The sequence below is a fragment of the Octopus sinensis genome, linkage group LG14 (assembly GCF_006345805.1).
Source record: "Octopus sinensis linkage group LG14, ASM634580v1, whole genome shotgun sequence".
Lineage (NCBI taxonomy): Eukaryota > Metazoa > Mollusca > Cephalopoda > Octopoda > Octopodidae > Octopus > Octopus sinensis.
Genome location: NC_043010.1, coordinates 33756184 through 33769435, shown reverse-complemented (window position 1 = coordinate 33769435; position 13252 = coordinate 33756184). Strand labels below are relative to the sequence as shown.

At 37.2% G+C, this 13252-nt stretch overlaps 2 protein-coding genes across 2 annotated transcripts in view; one reads left to right on the top strand and one right to left on the bottom strand.

Annotated features, from left to right (window-relative positions):
* The window catches only part of LOC115218759 (signal peptide peptidase-like 2A), an 80295-nt gene extending 79291 nt beyond the window's left edge, over positions 1 to 1004 (bottom strand). The window contains exon 1 of the mRNA XM_036508859.1: positions 990 to 1004. The gene's annotated coding sequence lies outside the window, so the exon portion shown is untranslated. The remainder of the gene's footprint in view (positions 1 to 989) is intronic.
* Positions 29 to 13252, top strand: part of LOC115219224 (beta-sarcoglycan) — a 28055-nt gene continuing 14831 nt past the window's right edge. The window contains exons 1-2 of the mRNA XM_029789359.2: positions 29 to 182; positions 13080 to 13252. The exon at positions 13080 to 13252 is cut by the window's right edge and continues 31 nt beyond it. Of these exons, the coding sequence (XP_029645219.1) occupies positions 168 to 182; positions 13080 to 13252 (188 nt within the window). The 5' untranslated portion in view covers positions 29 to 167. The remainder of the gene's footprint in view (positions 183 to 13079) is intronic.

Here is a 13252-nt window from a genome sequence, read left to right as displayed (position 1 = left end):
GTAATGGTCATGGCTGGTATGCCTTGCATCATGGATCTACTTGTTTGGAATTGACCTAGCAACGACAAGGTACCTTCTTCCCTTCACACTCACAGACTCACACTCATCCATTTTAGCTCCAGCCAATCAGAGAGAAGGATTCTGTTATTTCCTAACACTTCACGAAGATGGCGTCACGTCGGGTAAGAACTTTTATGGAATTGTTTTCTTCTCTAAACATCTAAAATTCTGCATCAATTCTCTTTCCTTCTTTCATTTTTCTAATTAAACTGCAGCCAAAATCCATTGTATCAATCTCTTAAGCCGTCTAGATGCCAGATTGAAAATCGTATTTTGGTTTCTATCAACCGTACCATTCACTCGCAGAAGTTGCATGCCTCGAACATTTAAACTCCTGCTACCTAACCTCCAATATTTTGTTGCCAAAATTTTTGTTTTCTTTATGTCAATCACAATACAGAAGTTTGTGACTCTTGTAAAATCATTCGGTTTCATTAAAAAAAAAAAGCTACTTTCGTTTTAAATTTTATTAACTTGACCAACTGAAGAATTTCTTGGTTAACATATTTTAGCTACAGGTACTAAAATTCATGTCAACGATATAATATTTTAAGATAAACAAGAATTGACAAGTAGCTATGTCTCATGTCATTCATTTGTGATACTTTTTCTTCTACACCAGCAAATGTTTTTTTTCTTCTCACTATCCAATTCTTAAACCACTAACCAAAGTATTTCGATGTTATCTCAACTGCGGAAATTGAAAACTATGTCAGCATATATACACATGTAGGTAAAGTTTAAAGTTTTATTTAAGTTCGCATGTGGAGAAACTTCACACTTTCTTCTGGTGCCACTTCCAGAAGTTTACACTAAACACATTTTCAACTGATACAGACCATCATAAATCTCCTAGTATTGTTTTCTAATATATATATATATGTTGTTATATTTCGGGACGGTCATTGTTTTCCTCGTCAAATTAATACACGTACTATATATATGTTCGTTTATGTGGCCAAAAAAAAAAAAAAGAAGACCATCCCGAAATATAACGATATCAGTTTCAACACACGATTTCACACCAGGAAATAAAAATATTTGCAAAACAAATGCGTAAACGTAATATATATATATATATATATATATATATATATATATATATATATATATAAAATACAAAATGGGACAAGAACGCAAAACATCCGGACAGTTAGGTGATTCAAAAATGGGACAACAAAAAACATCCAGATAGACGATACAAAGAAAATAAGGACGGGTCATTCGAAGTTTTCTTTCCTCAGTCAAGTACCAGATTATCTTCGCAATATATATATATATATTGCGGTCAAAATGTGACCGCGTGTGTACCGTTGGCGATTTTTTCCCCTCTGTCTTCCCTTCTTTGGACCTTTCCTTTTCCTATGTTTCTGACGAAGAGCTCCGCTCGAAACGTTAAACCCTCCTTCTTTCCTGAGCGTCCAATAATACTATACTTGTTCCACGTCCTCGCGTTGTTGTGTTTTCTCTTTGTGTTTTCATGTTTGGATTAACTATAAATATATATGGGTTTGAGAGAAATGGAATAAATAAAACTCTGGCAAAATCGTTAGCACGTCGAGCAAAATGCTTGGTGGCATTTTGTCCGTCTTCATATTCTGAGTTCATAATTCGCCGAGGTCGACTTTGCTTTTCATCCTATTGGGTTGATAAAATAAGTACCAGTCAAGCACAGGGGTCGATGTAATCGACTGGCCTCCTCCCCCGAAATTCCAAGCCTTGTGCCTATTGTAGAAACAATTATTATTAATATTTCTAATCGTCAGAAGCTGCAAAGTGACTCAACAGCCGGCAGTTTCTTGTATGACACTTATCAAACTAGTTTCAGATTTGGTAAGTACCATGCACAAGACTCTCAGCCCTTGGGTCACCTTATAACTTCTGCCGATCAAAATGAATAAAAGTAATAAGAATTATAAATATATATAGGAGTGTCTGTGTGGTAAGATCCTTAGAAGCTTGCTTCCCAACAACATGGTTCCGGGTTCAGTCTCACTGCGTGGTATTTTGGGCAAGTGTCTTCTACTATAGTCACGGGCCGACTAAAGCCTTGTGAGTGGATTTGGTAGACGGAAACTGAAAGAAGCCCGTCGTATATATATATATATGTGTGTGTGTGTGTATGGATATGTATGTGTATGTATTTGTGTCAGAGTTTGTCCCCCACCACCATCGCTTGGCAACCGATGTTGGTGTGTTTACGTCCCCGTTATCTAGCGGTTCGGCAAAAGAAATCAATAGAACAAGTACTAGGCTTACAAAGAATAAGTCCTTGGGCCGATTTGTTCGACTAAAGGTGGTGCTCCAGCATGGCCGCAGTCAGAATGACTGAAACAAGTAAAAGAATATATATGGGGGGGGGCATAACTGGAGTCTGGAAGTTAAATTTATTTCCTTATAACTTTGCGAAAAATGCATGCTTATTATTATTATTATTGAAATTTTGCAAAGATAAGTTTTCGAGGGTGTAAGATTACGTAATACTGACGTTTAAGCATTATACCGACAAAGGAAAAAGTGAAAAAAATGCCCAAGTTACGGAAATTGGTGGTAGCAAAGTTGTGGGGAGAAAGAATGATTCGAAACTCTTTCAAAATTTTCCTTCTCTTTTTCCTGAATTTTGTCAACATAACCGTGATCTACATCCTGCTTTGGTCACTTAGAAAACTGTAGATTGGGTTTTCCCAATCACATGCGTTTCGTCATTCAATGAGATAAATTTAATCTCATGGAATCTATACCAAATTTTCTACAAATATTTTTCAGACTGTATAGATTACGATTATATCAGAATTTGTGGGAAAATTTTCGGGGAAGGGTGAAAGAAGTTTCAAATAATTATTACACAAGAGGGAAAACGCCGCACCGCCAAGACAACCAAAAAACACGTGTGATACTTAAGCCAATCTGGCAGGGAATTACCTACCTTGTCAGAGGTAGAAAATTTGGAGCAGTAGAGGTGCGGTTTCGGGAGGTAGCTACTACCAGGCTGCACTCAACAACAACATCAAAAACGGATGAAGTGCTACTTCTACCTGTATACCTTGGGAGACGTGCTTCCAGAGCTAGGGTGGAAGACACACCCCCAGAAGTGGATGTAGCCTGACTGATAGCTGCCATACTGCTAGGCATGGAGGAAGAGGTGGTGGTCCTCCAGGCCACCAGAACACTCCACAGTTTTTTAGGGTTATCTTTCGGATATGAATATCACTAGAAACTATTTGTTTTGCAATTTCCGTAATATATTTTTATACCTTTAATTTTTTTTCAGCTGATATTTGAAAAACATGGACGCACAACACGTACACCCATTGTCTTTCATGTCCACAGGCGAGTTGAAACAATGAAACACTCGAACACAACTCGCACACACACTCACATATATACATAAATACACACGTTTTCACGAAACACTTACGTTTATGTATTTTTGTGTATGTAAGTATATGTTTGTGCTTATACGTCTGTCTGTCAGCTGGAAAAATATATATAAGAAATGGTTGGTGTCTGTAGGGAGTGGTTGGAGTAGAATGGCTATAGGTGTGGGTTGGGGATCGTCCTTTACTACGTGTCTTATTTCTCTTCTTCGTTCTCTTTTTTCCCGCCGTTTCCCAGCTGGTGTTCACCTCCTCTTCCTCCACGCTGGTACTTCTTTTCGTCTGTGGTGCCGTTTCACTCTCCTTCTCATGCCTCCACATAGTGGAGTGTCAACTACTTTCTCGGGGTCTTGACTTTCCCTAGCCTTCACAGATAGTGGAGGACAATCCGCTCTAATGTGACCTTTCAGGCCACATTTATTGCACCGCGGAATCCTCCTTAACACTCTGACTTTTAGTGTAACGTCACCGACCGTAATAATCTCTACCATACTTTCAATATCTTCCGAGGCAACCTGTATTACCATGTCCATTTTTTTGCTCTTGCCAATTTCTGTGGAGTGTTCTGGTGGCCTGGAGGACCACCACCTTTTCCTCCATGCCTAGCAGTATGGCAGCTATCAGTCAGGCTACATCCACTTCTGGGGGTGTGTCTTCCACCCTAGCTCTGGAAGCACGTCTCCCAAGGTATACAGGTAGAAGTAGCACTTCATCCGTTTTTGATGTTGTTGTTGAGTGCAGCCTGGTAGTAGCTACCTCCCGAAACCGCACCTCTACTGCTCCAAATTTTCTACCTCTGACAAGGTAGGTAATTCCCTGCCAGATTGGCTTAAGTGCCTTTTCTATTTGAGCCATTAACATGACTTTAATCTGCCTAGCTGCTACCGAGTATGTTTTCTCATTTTTTTCTTTTAAAACATCTTTGGAGGGGGGGGGGACACCTTTACTCGTTCCCCTCCCTTTTAATAATTTCCTTGAATTTATTCAATTCCTCCAGCCTTATATCTTCGCTTTTTTCTTCGTCACCTTTGCATATTCTTCGTTTCCATTAACTTCGTCAGTTTTCTTCAAACCCTTTACCATTTCTTCCTCAGACGACACAAAGTCTGAAGAAGAGTAATTCAAATCTTCACAAATCATCACACGACGCCCCTCCATTACACAAGAGGGAAAACGCCGCACCGCCAAGACAACAAAAAAACACGTGTGATACAAAGACAGCAATTCGACTAACAAACGATATATCGGAAGCAAGCTTCTTCCCACACAGCCACACCTGCGTTCTGGAAAATTTCATTTTTGTTTTAAAAAATAATTAAATTCTAAAAGGGGAAGAGTGGAATAATCTTCAAAAGTATATTTTTCAAAATAATTGTAATCTACATTAAAAACGTAGAAGGAAACAAATTCGAGGTGTGCAAAATATCCGCCCTACCCCCTTTTTTTTACACTCTAAATCTGATATAATCTTAATCTGCAACTTCTGAAAGGTATTTGTAGAAATTTTCATTAAAAAATACCCATTTTTCTGAAATTATGAGCAAACAAATTTCAATGCGTGATAATTATTTGAAACTTCTTTCACCCTCCCCCGAAAATTTTCCCACAAATTCTGATATAATCGTAATCTATACAGTCTGAAAAATATTTGTAGAAAATTTCCTTAAAAAGTATTCGTTTTACAGAAAGTTAAATGAAAAACCAAAGCCGGGGCGCGTTATCTATCTGAAACTCCTCTCATCCTCCTCTAAAAAATTTTCCACAAATTCCGATATAGTTATAATTTATACCATCTGAAAGGTATTTGTAGAAAATTTCATTAAAAAGTATTCATTTTATAGAAAGTTATGAGGATACAAATCCTAGGAACCCACTTCTGTAGTGATGCTTACTTAATCTATCTCAGTTACTCACTGGTACTTTATTTCATCGAGTCGAAAGGTTAAAAGGTACAATTTGCCAGGATTTGAACAAAGAACTTGACCCGGCAGTTTGTCCGACGTTCTAACAAATCTGCCAATCGCATTTTTAAGCACTTACTTAGGTATTCATTAGTTCGTGTATATTAATGTTTAAAATATTCGTTGTTATCTTACAATTTCTTTTATTCTGTTTCCTTTTCCAAACTTCAGTTTCTTGGTTTCTTGTGTTTGTTATCTTAATCCTGCCAATATTGCAACATACTCTCTCATTATCGTCTATATAAGCCGTCTTCCAATTATATATATATATATATATATATATATATATAAAGCATTCGTGAGGTAAAATCATGTAGCAAACCAAATGGCGGTGCCCCAGCATGGCCACAGCTCATGAGCTGAAACTGGAAAAATCAAAATCATATATATATAATAAGTTATGAAATCTGCGTTTAGGTAATCATCTACCTTGTAGCGTTAATTATGACAAAGACTTGGTGTCAGTTTATATACAGAATTTATTGCTACGTTATTACAAGACTTCATGCAATACAGAAAGAATTAGTCTTATAAGAACATCGTGTTTTACAGGTGCTGAAGATTTTCAACAGATAATTGACGATTAGACTGGCTTTTCATATCGCTGCAATTACGTATGGCTGCGTAGATTCGTCATCCATCTCTGGGTTGGGTATATAACCATAAAATCAGTTATTGAGAGTATTGCGCTGGTTTGAGTATGAAGCCGTAAAAATAGCTATTACCGAGAGGAATTCGTCTGGGACTGAATTCAGCGAAATCCGAATTCACTGTTTTCTCGCACGAAAAGCCTCTATTTAATGCCTTCATTGAAAGAAAATTCTAGAACCTATCATGTGAATAAAAAGTTCTGATTGGCTGAAATGGGGATCTACACGCATAATAAATTTACGTGTGATCGAAAATGGAGTTGAAGTCAACTGTTATAACCCTAATTTAACAAAAGGTGATGTTTGTGTGGAATATACTCTGCATTATTAATGGTTAGTAATAAGTCAGGGAAGGTAGCTTGAGATTGTAGAAATCGTAGACGAATAATTCGAGTTTTTCTACTTTCAAGAGACAGGACATTAGATATTGTGATAATCGATACATTATATGAAGAAAAAGATGAGATAGTTTCAACTGGAACGTCTTTAGTCAAAGATCTGCTGGATCTGTTGCGTACGCTTGAGAGAAATTCCTCTCTCTCTGTTATATATACATAAATACGGACGTAGTAGATAACTGCTAACCTTCGGCCGCCCTTTTGGACCCTGTTGTGTCCACTACTCTGGTTGGTATTGACGCAACTTGTCTCTTGCTCTATTGCGCGCCAATATGCAACCCAACCAATCGCAGCCTTCTGATAAGGTCACATGAGACAGTCTCTTCTAAACCTCCGGTGAGCCGACTGCACCCTATAAAACTCTAGCTCCACATCGAGTCGAGATCTTTCGGTTCCAGACCTTTTAAGGTCTAGCCACTGACCACACAGGACACAGCCAGTTCCAACGACAACACAACAGCAGCCACATGGAGACCCATCAACTTCGTCCAGCAGCATTCAGCAACCTCACATCTCTGTCGCCACCATTCGTCTTAACATCAACATCATCTCTCTACGTACACAGCAACCAGCAACATTCGCACAAGTTCTAACACAACACTGTTTGTGAATTACTTCACCTTGATTAGCAGCAAATACAACCTGCGAGAACTTCTTGTACCAAGTGACCGGCAGCAGCATCGTAGCCATGACTTCACGTACGACATATACCTCAATAGGCTCTGCATTATTGCCACAACTTCTTGATACAACATTTCAACTATTGTGTACCTTAACGACGAACTGTTATTTATCATTCTTGTGTCTGAACATCCTTCTAACGTCATATTATAGACTCTTTCAATGCTCTGTACTTATTGCACACGCATACATCCATGTTTGTATGCACACACTTTGTTCTCATGACGGCCTGTCTATTATTATGTATATATGACGCACACACAGACACACATGGTAACCTATTGTTGTGAATAGTTCAGCTGGTACAGTACTTCTTGACCTACTTTGCTTGGTTTGGAGACTGAAAGTCTACAATACAAAGTTATAGTCCTTTGTTTTAGAAAGAGTAATGAGCTTTTAGGGGACCTTTGGCCTTGTGCCGGTCAGGGAAAGTTCGTTGTAGACACCCCTTAAATAAGCAGTTCAGTTTGTGAGTGAGAGAGACAGTCAGGATTTGGGATTCAGGGCAAGCAGTTGGCAGTTGGATTGTACAGCGAGTTAGTAATGGTTTGTTCTGCTGTGACAGAGAGAGATATACAGAGGGTTAGGCATTGTGAGGCATTGGCTGATGTAACGGTATGTGTTGATATGTGAATTATGTAAAGAGACTATAACGAACTGTTACAGAAGTGAGTAAAGGACTTGTTGATGTGTTGATTATTGAGTTGTGTTACCTATGTAAAAGAAAGAGAGAAAAAGAAAGGCTCTGTTGTAGTCTTTAATGAACATTGAACATATATGCCTTTAATGTGATTTGAACTGTAACGTTAATGTGATTTGAAACAGAACTGTTGTCTCCGGACTGTATATTGCATCAATCTGAACCGTTATTGTACCCGAATGCTGTGATCTGTTGTATACCTGTATTAATTTGTTGTTTTCTTGAAATGCTGTTGTTATTGCATTTGATGTGTTGTTACTTGCATGTATTTCCTCTTTGATGTATCTGATATGTATTTGATGTTGTAACAATTATAAAGTGTTATAAACTGTCGTTAAATGTAGGCCGATTGCCTCTGTGTCTCTTCTTGCTGCTGCTGCTGTTGTTGTCTCTCTCCTCTCTGGGTTCCGTGACGAACATTCGCCGATCGTTCGGGCCTGGTCAATCGTCGTCGCTCGACTTGTTGGGATCCCGAGTTCGAGTTTGAGCGACGGCAGGTGGGATTCCGTAGCAACTTTCGCGGGGATTCCGTAACACTACTAATAAAATCTCTTAAACATTCTACCCGGTTGTGTCTCTCTTTTCCTTCTGACACATATACGCATTTATTCTTTTCATATTTATTGTATCGACCGTGTAATGTGCAAAGAAGCCATTCGCGTCACCTCACTTCGCACGGTCGTTTACAGAAAGTGGGTTTTCGACTAGAAATAACGATCAAATCATCGTCAGACCACAGCCAACTCAGATAAACAAAGTGGGGAAAGGATGCATTGGAATGAATGTGTGTTAGCAACAATGGTAATAAGACAAAGAGAATTTGTAGGTGTTAGAAAGTTCGATAGCGTTGACACTAATTGTGATATCTCTTGGGAAGTTTACATGTTTTATTATAAAATATTGAGGTCTAGAAAACAAAAAGCGTTCAACTTTTTGTATATTGAGAGAAGTTTAATATGTTATAAATATTTAAATGCATTGCTGATCATCAGATTCCCCAAGGGATTTCAAGGTTGCCCGATACTTTTATTGGGAGAAGTTTATGTTATAAATATTTGAATGTATTGTTTCTTAATCATCAAGAACTTCGAAGTTATCCAACAATTGCTAATTTGGATTAGAAGATAAAATTTTCCAATCATTAAGAGACATAAAAAAAATTGCCGCGAAGTGGATTGTTTGCCATTGTTGTGGTGGTTGCTTGTTGATGTAGATGTTGGTTGAAGACCATTGTCGTGTGTTGTAGCTGGCTGCATGTATAATAAATGAAGCAACTCAAGAACTTTAAACATATTGCTGGGCATGATTTACTGCGTTGGCTGTTTACAAAAGAAAGATGCTGATAATATAATCGCCGACTGGGAGGAGAACCGCGCTGTGTCTTATAGAATACTAGGTGTGGTACATCATGTGTGAGTGTCCAAAGTTGTTTCTTGCTCGACGTAGTCTGGTCTTAGTGGTCTGCCTTCTGTGAGTGCCCAAGGTGGTCTATGCGAATGTAGAAGACCGTCTGGCTAAGTTATGCGCCAAACGGTTTTTGTAGGGTGGAAAAGGGGCGAATATTAGATCGTCTAAAGAGCCATATCACGTTCCAGCTTTGCGCTGATTGGTCAATTTATAGATCAATCACGTGAAATTGTGGTGGCTCACTCGTGATCCCTAACTGAATATCTTGTGGTTGTGGTTCGAATACCTACAAAATCAATATACAGTTTCTTAGGAATTTTTGTTTTAGATCATAGTAGCAGAATTTTGAAGATTACCTGAGTGCTAGCTCTAATATTCTTCTTACAATGCTCGTTGGTGTGTTCCGTTACAAACAAGTTTAACTGTGAGGAGAAATCGATAGCAAAATCGAAATTGGTAGAGTTTTGAATGGTTGTCACTATCTCATGGGGAAAGAAAAGGGGCAAGGAATTGGGTAGTTTTTCCTTCATTGTTTTAGTATCCCTGTATTTCACACAGCAGGATTTACGATTCAGAAAGAGTTTTATGTTTAGAAATTAAAACTCTTAGAATTAAAAAAAAATTTTAACATCAATCCACCCCCGCCCTTTTTCGTTCTTCATGAGGTTAGTGATGGCTATTCCGAAACTCCCTCTCGAAATCTTTATGAAGATTTACAAATTTATGCATCAGAATGGAGATATGGACGTTTATGAAACAGAATTCGACACGGGGTGGGTTAGTTTTGATTAAAATAGTCACTCGGAAGAACAATTGTTAAAAAGAAAAAATGTTTCGGCATCCTGTTAGTTCATAATTGACACATACCCGTGTGTATTTGGTCTTGTGAAATTAACCTCACGAAGGCCTTTCCAAGAAGATGAAGATCAAACTAAACAAACATGTTTAATTGTTATTCAACAATTCATCAAGATTTACTCATCTCTCCTTCTTAACCCGCTAATGTCAATCGTGTAAAGTTTCTTATAAAAATATAAACAATCTTGAATAATGTGGTTGCATACACAAGCACATGTTCACGACATTTAACCTCATTTCGAGCTTTTAAAAGAAATGCGTTTTTTTTGTTGTTGATTATCAATTTATAAGAGTATATAAACATTTGCAGCGTTCAAATGTTCGCTGTTGTTGAGCTCCACGTCATTCATGAAGTAAGCTTACAAACAAAAGCATTCTAGTAGTAACCACTCTATCTTTAGTTTATTCATTGTTCCTTTAGAATAATATTGTTTTATGTGTTCTCTTTTGTTAGTCGTTTGAGACATTTAGCATCTTTTACTTGCAATTTCTCCATTTATTATGGCTTCAGTTTTTTTTTAATCATTTGAATCTAACTGCAGTTAAAGGAAGTTCCTAAACGGGAATTTAAAGACATTATGGAATATCGCAAATGCGAATACTATGATCTAATCTTCGACAATACTTATATCTTGTTTGCTTTCGTTGGCTCTGTTTAAGTTTAATGCTGCAGTTAAGGGTTGTTATTTTAACCGATTTACGGATCTATAAATCTAGGTAGTATAAATACAGATCAGTGTGAGGGCAAGTCCAAGTCGTTTTTATTAAGGAAGGAAGGAAAACAATCACGCGAAGTTTAGAAGTTACTTGAACATTGTTAAAAATAATTGTTCAACATGTCCACATTTATAAAAGAGCAGAAGGAAAATAAATGATACTGAAAGAAGAGGGAAAATGAAACCGAACAAAAAACGCTCTGTTGTAGAACTCTTGTTTACTGTCACTGCCATGTTTGTTAAATGACGATGGCAAGTTGACTACTGCTCAGTAAAAACACGTTTTCTTAATTTTACTTTGTTTCACTGAAATAACATTTAGTTATTTTTTTAACGTTAAGATTTCCCTAGGATAAAAACATACTGTAGAGAAAAAGTGGAATTCTGAGTTCAAATCCCGCCCTTGTATCTATAATATTTTATTTCATTCTCATGTCAGCAGCACTTGTTGAAGGGTTTAAATTTGAAACTGTTAGCTAAATTATGATAAACGGGCAGCAGCAGCATATCTGGTGACTTGTCCTCGATCGTGACCAAGGATCTTTTCGGTTTGAACGGCAGTTTTTTCTAGCGGTGTCATATGAAATTGTCACCCATAATTATGACCCTAGTATCGATCTATTGCATTTCAATCTATGTTAGGGTTAGGGGCGGGGGAAGGTTATCTTTTTTTCTTCAGAAATGTAAATAAACCCAATCTGTTTCTTAAACGAGGGACATTTTCATACGGCACAGAATGTTTTCACCTCAATAGACGTCATTGATTGGTTGAAATTGCAGAAATTGAAGAAAAAAAACAACAAATATCTTACAAACTATAGAATTTTCTCAATAAAGCCAAGAGAAAAGATGTTTTATAAACACATTCTACCAGTATACGAAGTTTAAAAGTGTTTAGTTATGTGGAAATTATTTTAAAAAACTGCCGTTCAAACCGAAAAGATCCGTGACTAATATTATTCATTTGCAATTGTACACACAATGAAATTTTCCTCGACTTTCCCTCCAGTCATGGTTATAAATAGAGATGCGCGTCACAACTGAGATTGGTGAGAAGACCAGTTTCTTGGTCACTGCTTGACAAAGGATTAAACAGAATGGTTTGTCTACAATAAACAGAATTTTCCTGCTTCTCATAGCATGAAAATGTAGCTGTCCTTCCTAGCTAGCATGCATACATAATTCACTATTGGTAATCAGCAATACAGCTTCCAGCAAATAACTATTGTAATCAGTGTAATGTTTATGTATAAATAAATGGTTTCCTTGAAAACTTCAAATGGACTTGTTGAATAATTGGCAGGTCCTAAAGCAGCCCTACAAAATTGTTCAACTCCCATCTAACCAAGCCTTCACATAGTATAAGAAAGAATATTAAACCAATCTCCAATAATTGACTGGTATCTTATTTTTTAAACCTAAATGAAGGAACAGTGAAATTGAATTAAGCATTTATAGTTTTTTTTCTTTTTGTCTATATAAAATTAAATGCTGGAGGTATATTGTGGAATTTCCCTACGAACAATGTTTTTCTTTAAGCAAGAAAAAATATTTGTGAGGAAATAGTTCCTAAAGGTGGCCAGTTTTGTTAAAACTGTAGTAATTTTTGTTAAATTTTTAATGGTTCTAGTTGAACACATGGCATCCAAAACTAGTTTGTAGAAACTGACCAAACTTCTCTTAAATCACATCTTACTGTCTTTAAAAAAAGTGAACGGCATCTTGGATAATGTAATCAAAGAAAAATAAAGAGGTTGAATTACTTATGATGGAATGTTTTTGATTATATGTGGTGGGATATGAATAGTTTAGTTCACTTTGAACTTTTAAACCCAAACCAAATGATAAAGGAGATCTACTGTGAGCAGCTTCAATGGTTTAAGCCAGTGCTAGAAGAAAATCAACGATCTTCGGTTTCAAGACGAAAGATGTTCTTCCATCAGGATAATGCTCAGCCAAATACAGTCAGGATGACATTCCAAAGGCTGGAGTAGTTTGAATGGGAAACGATGCCCCACCCACCATATTTGGAAATATTGTCTGAGATAGATCAGATGTTCCTTATTTTCAGTGGAAGGAGATTTATTACTTGTCCATCAATTCAGCACTAAAAACATGTATTTTAAACCCTTTACAACATTGATATCATTTACATTTATTTATCTGCCACTTAAGAGGTCCCAGCAAGATGGCAGGTGATCTCCTGCACCTCCACCCTACAAATTATTGCTGAAATGTTCTCATTTGGTTGTTGTTTTTTTTATTCCACAGAACCATGCAACGAACCAACAGCTGAGTATGCGGGACAAGGCCCAGAGGAAACATAACAATCATGAACATCGTACAAATTTCCGAGCAGGCTTCATCCCTATCAATGAAGAATACTTGCACAAAACTGGTATTAGGGGTTCCAAGAAGAAAGTTCTCTACTGTGTTGTTGCTTT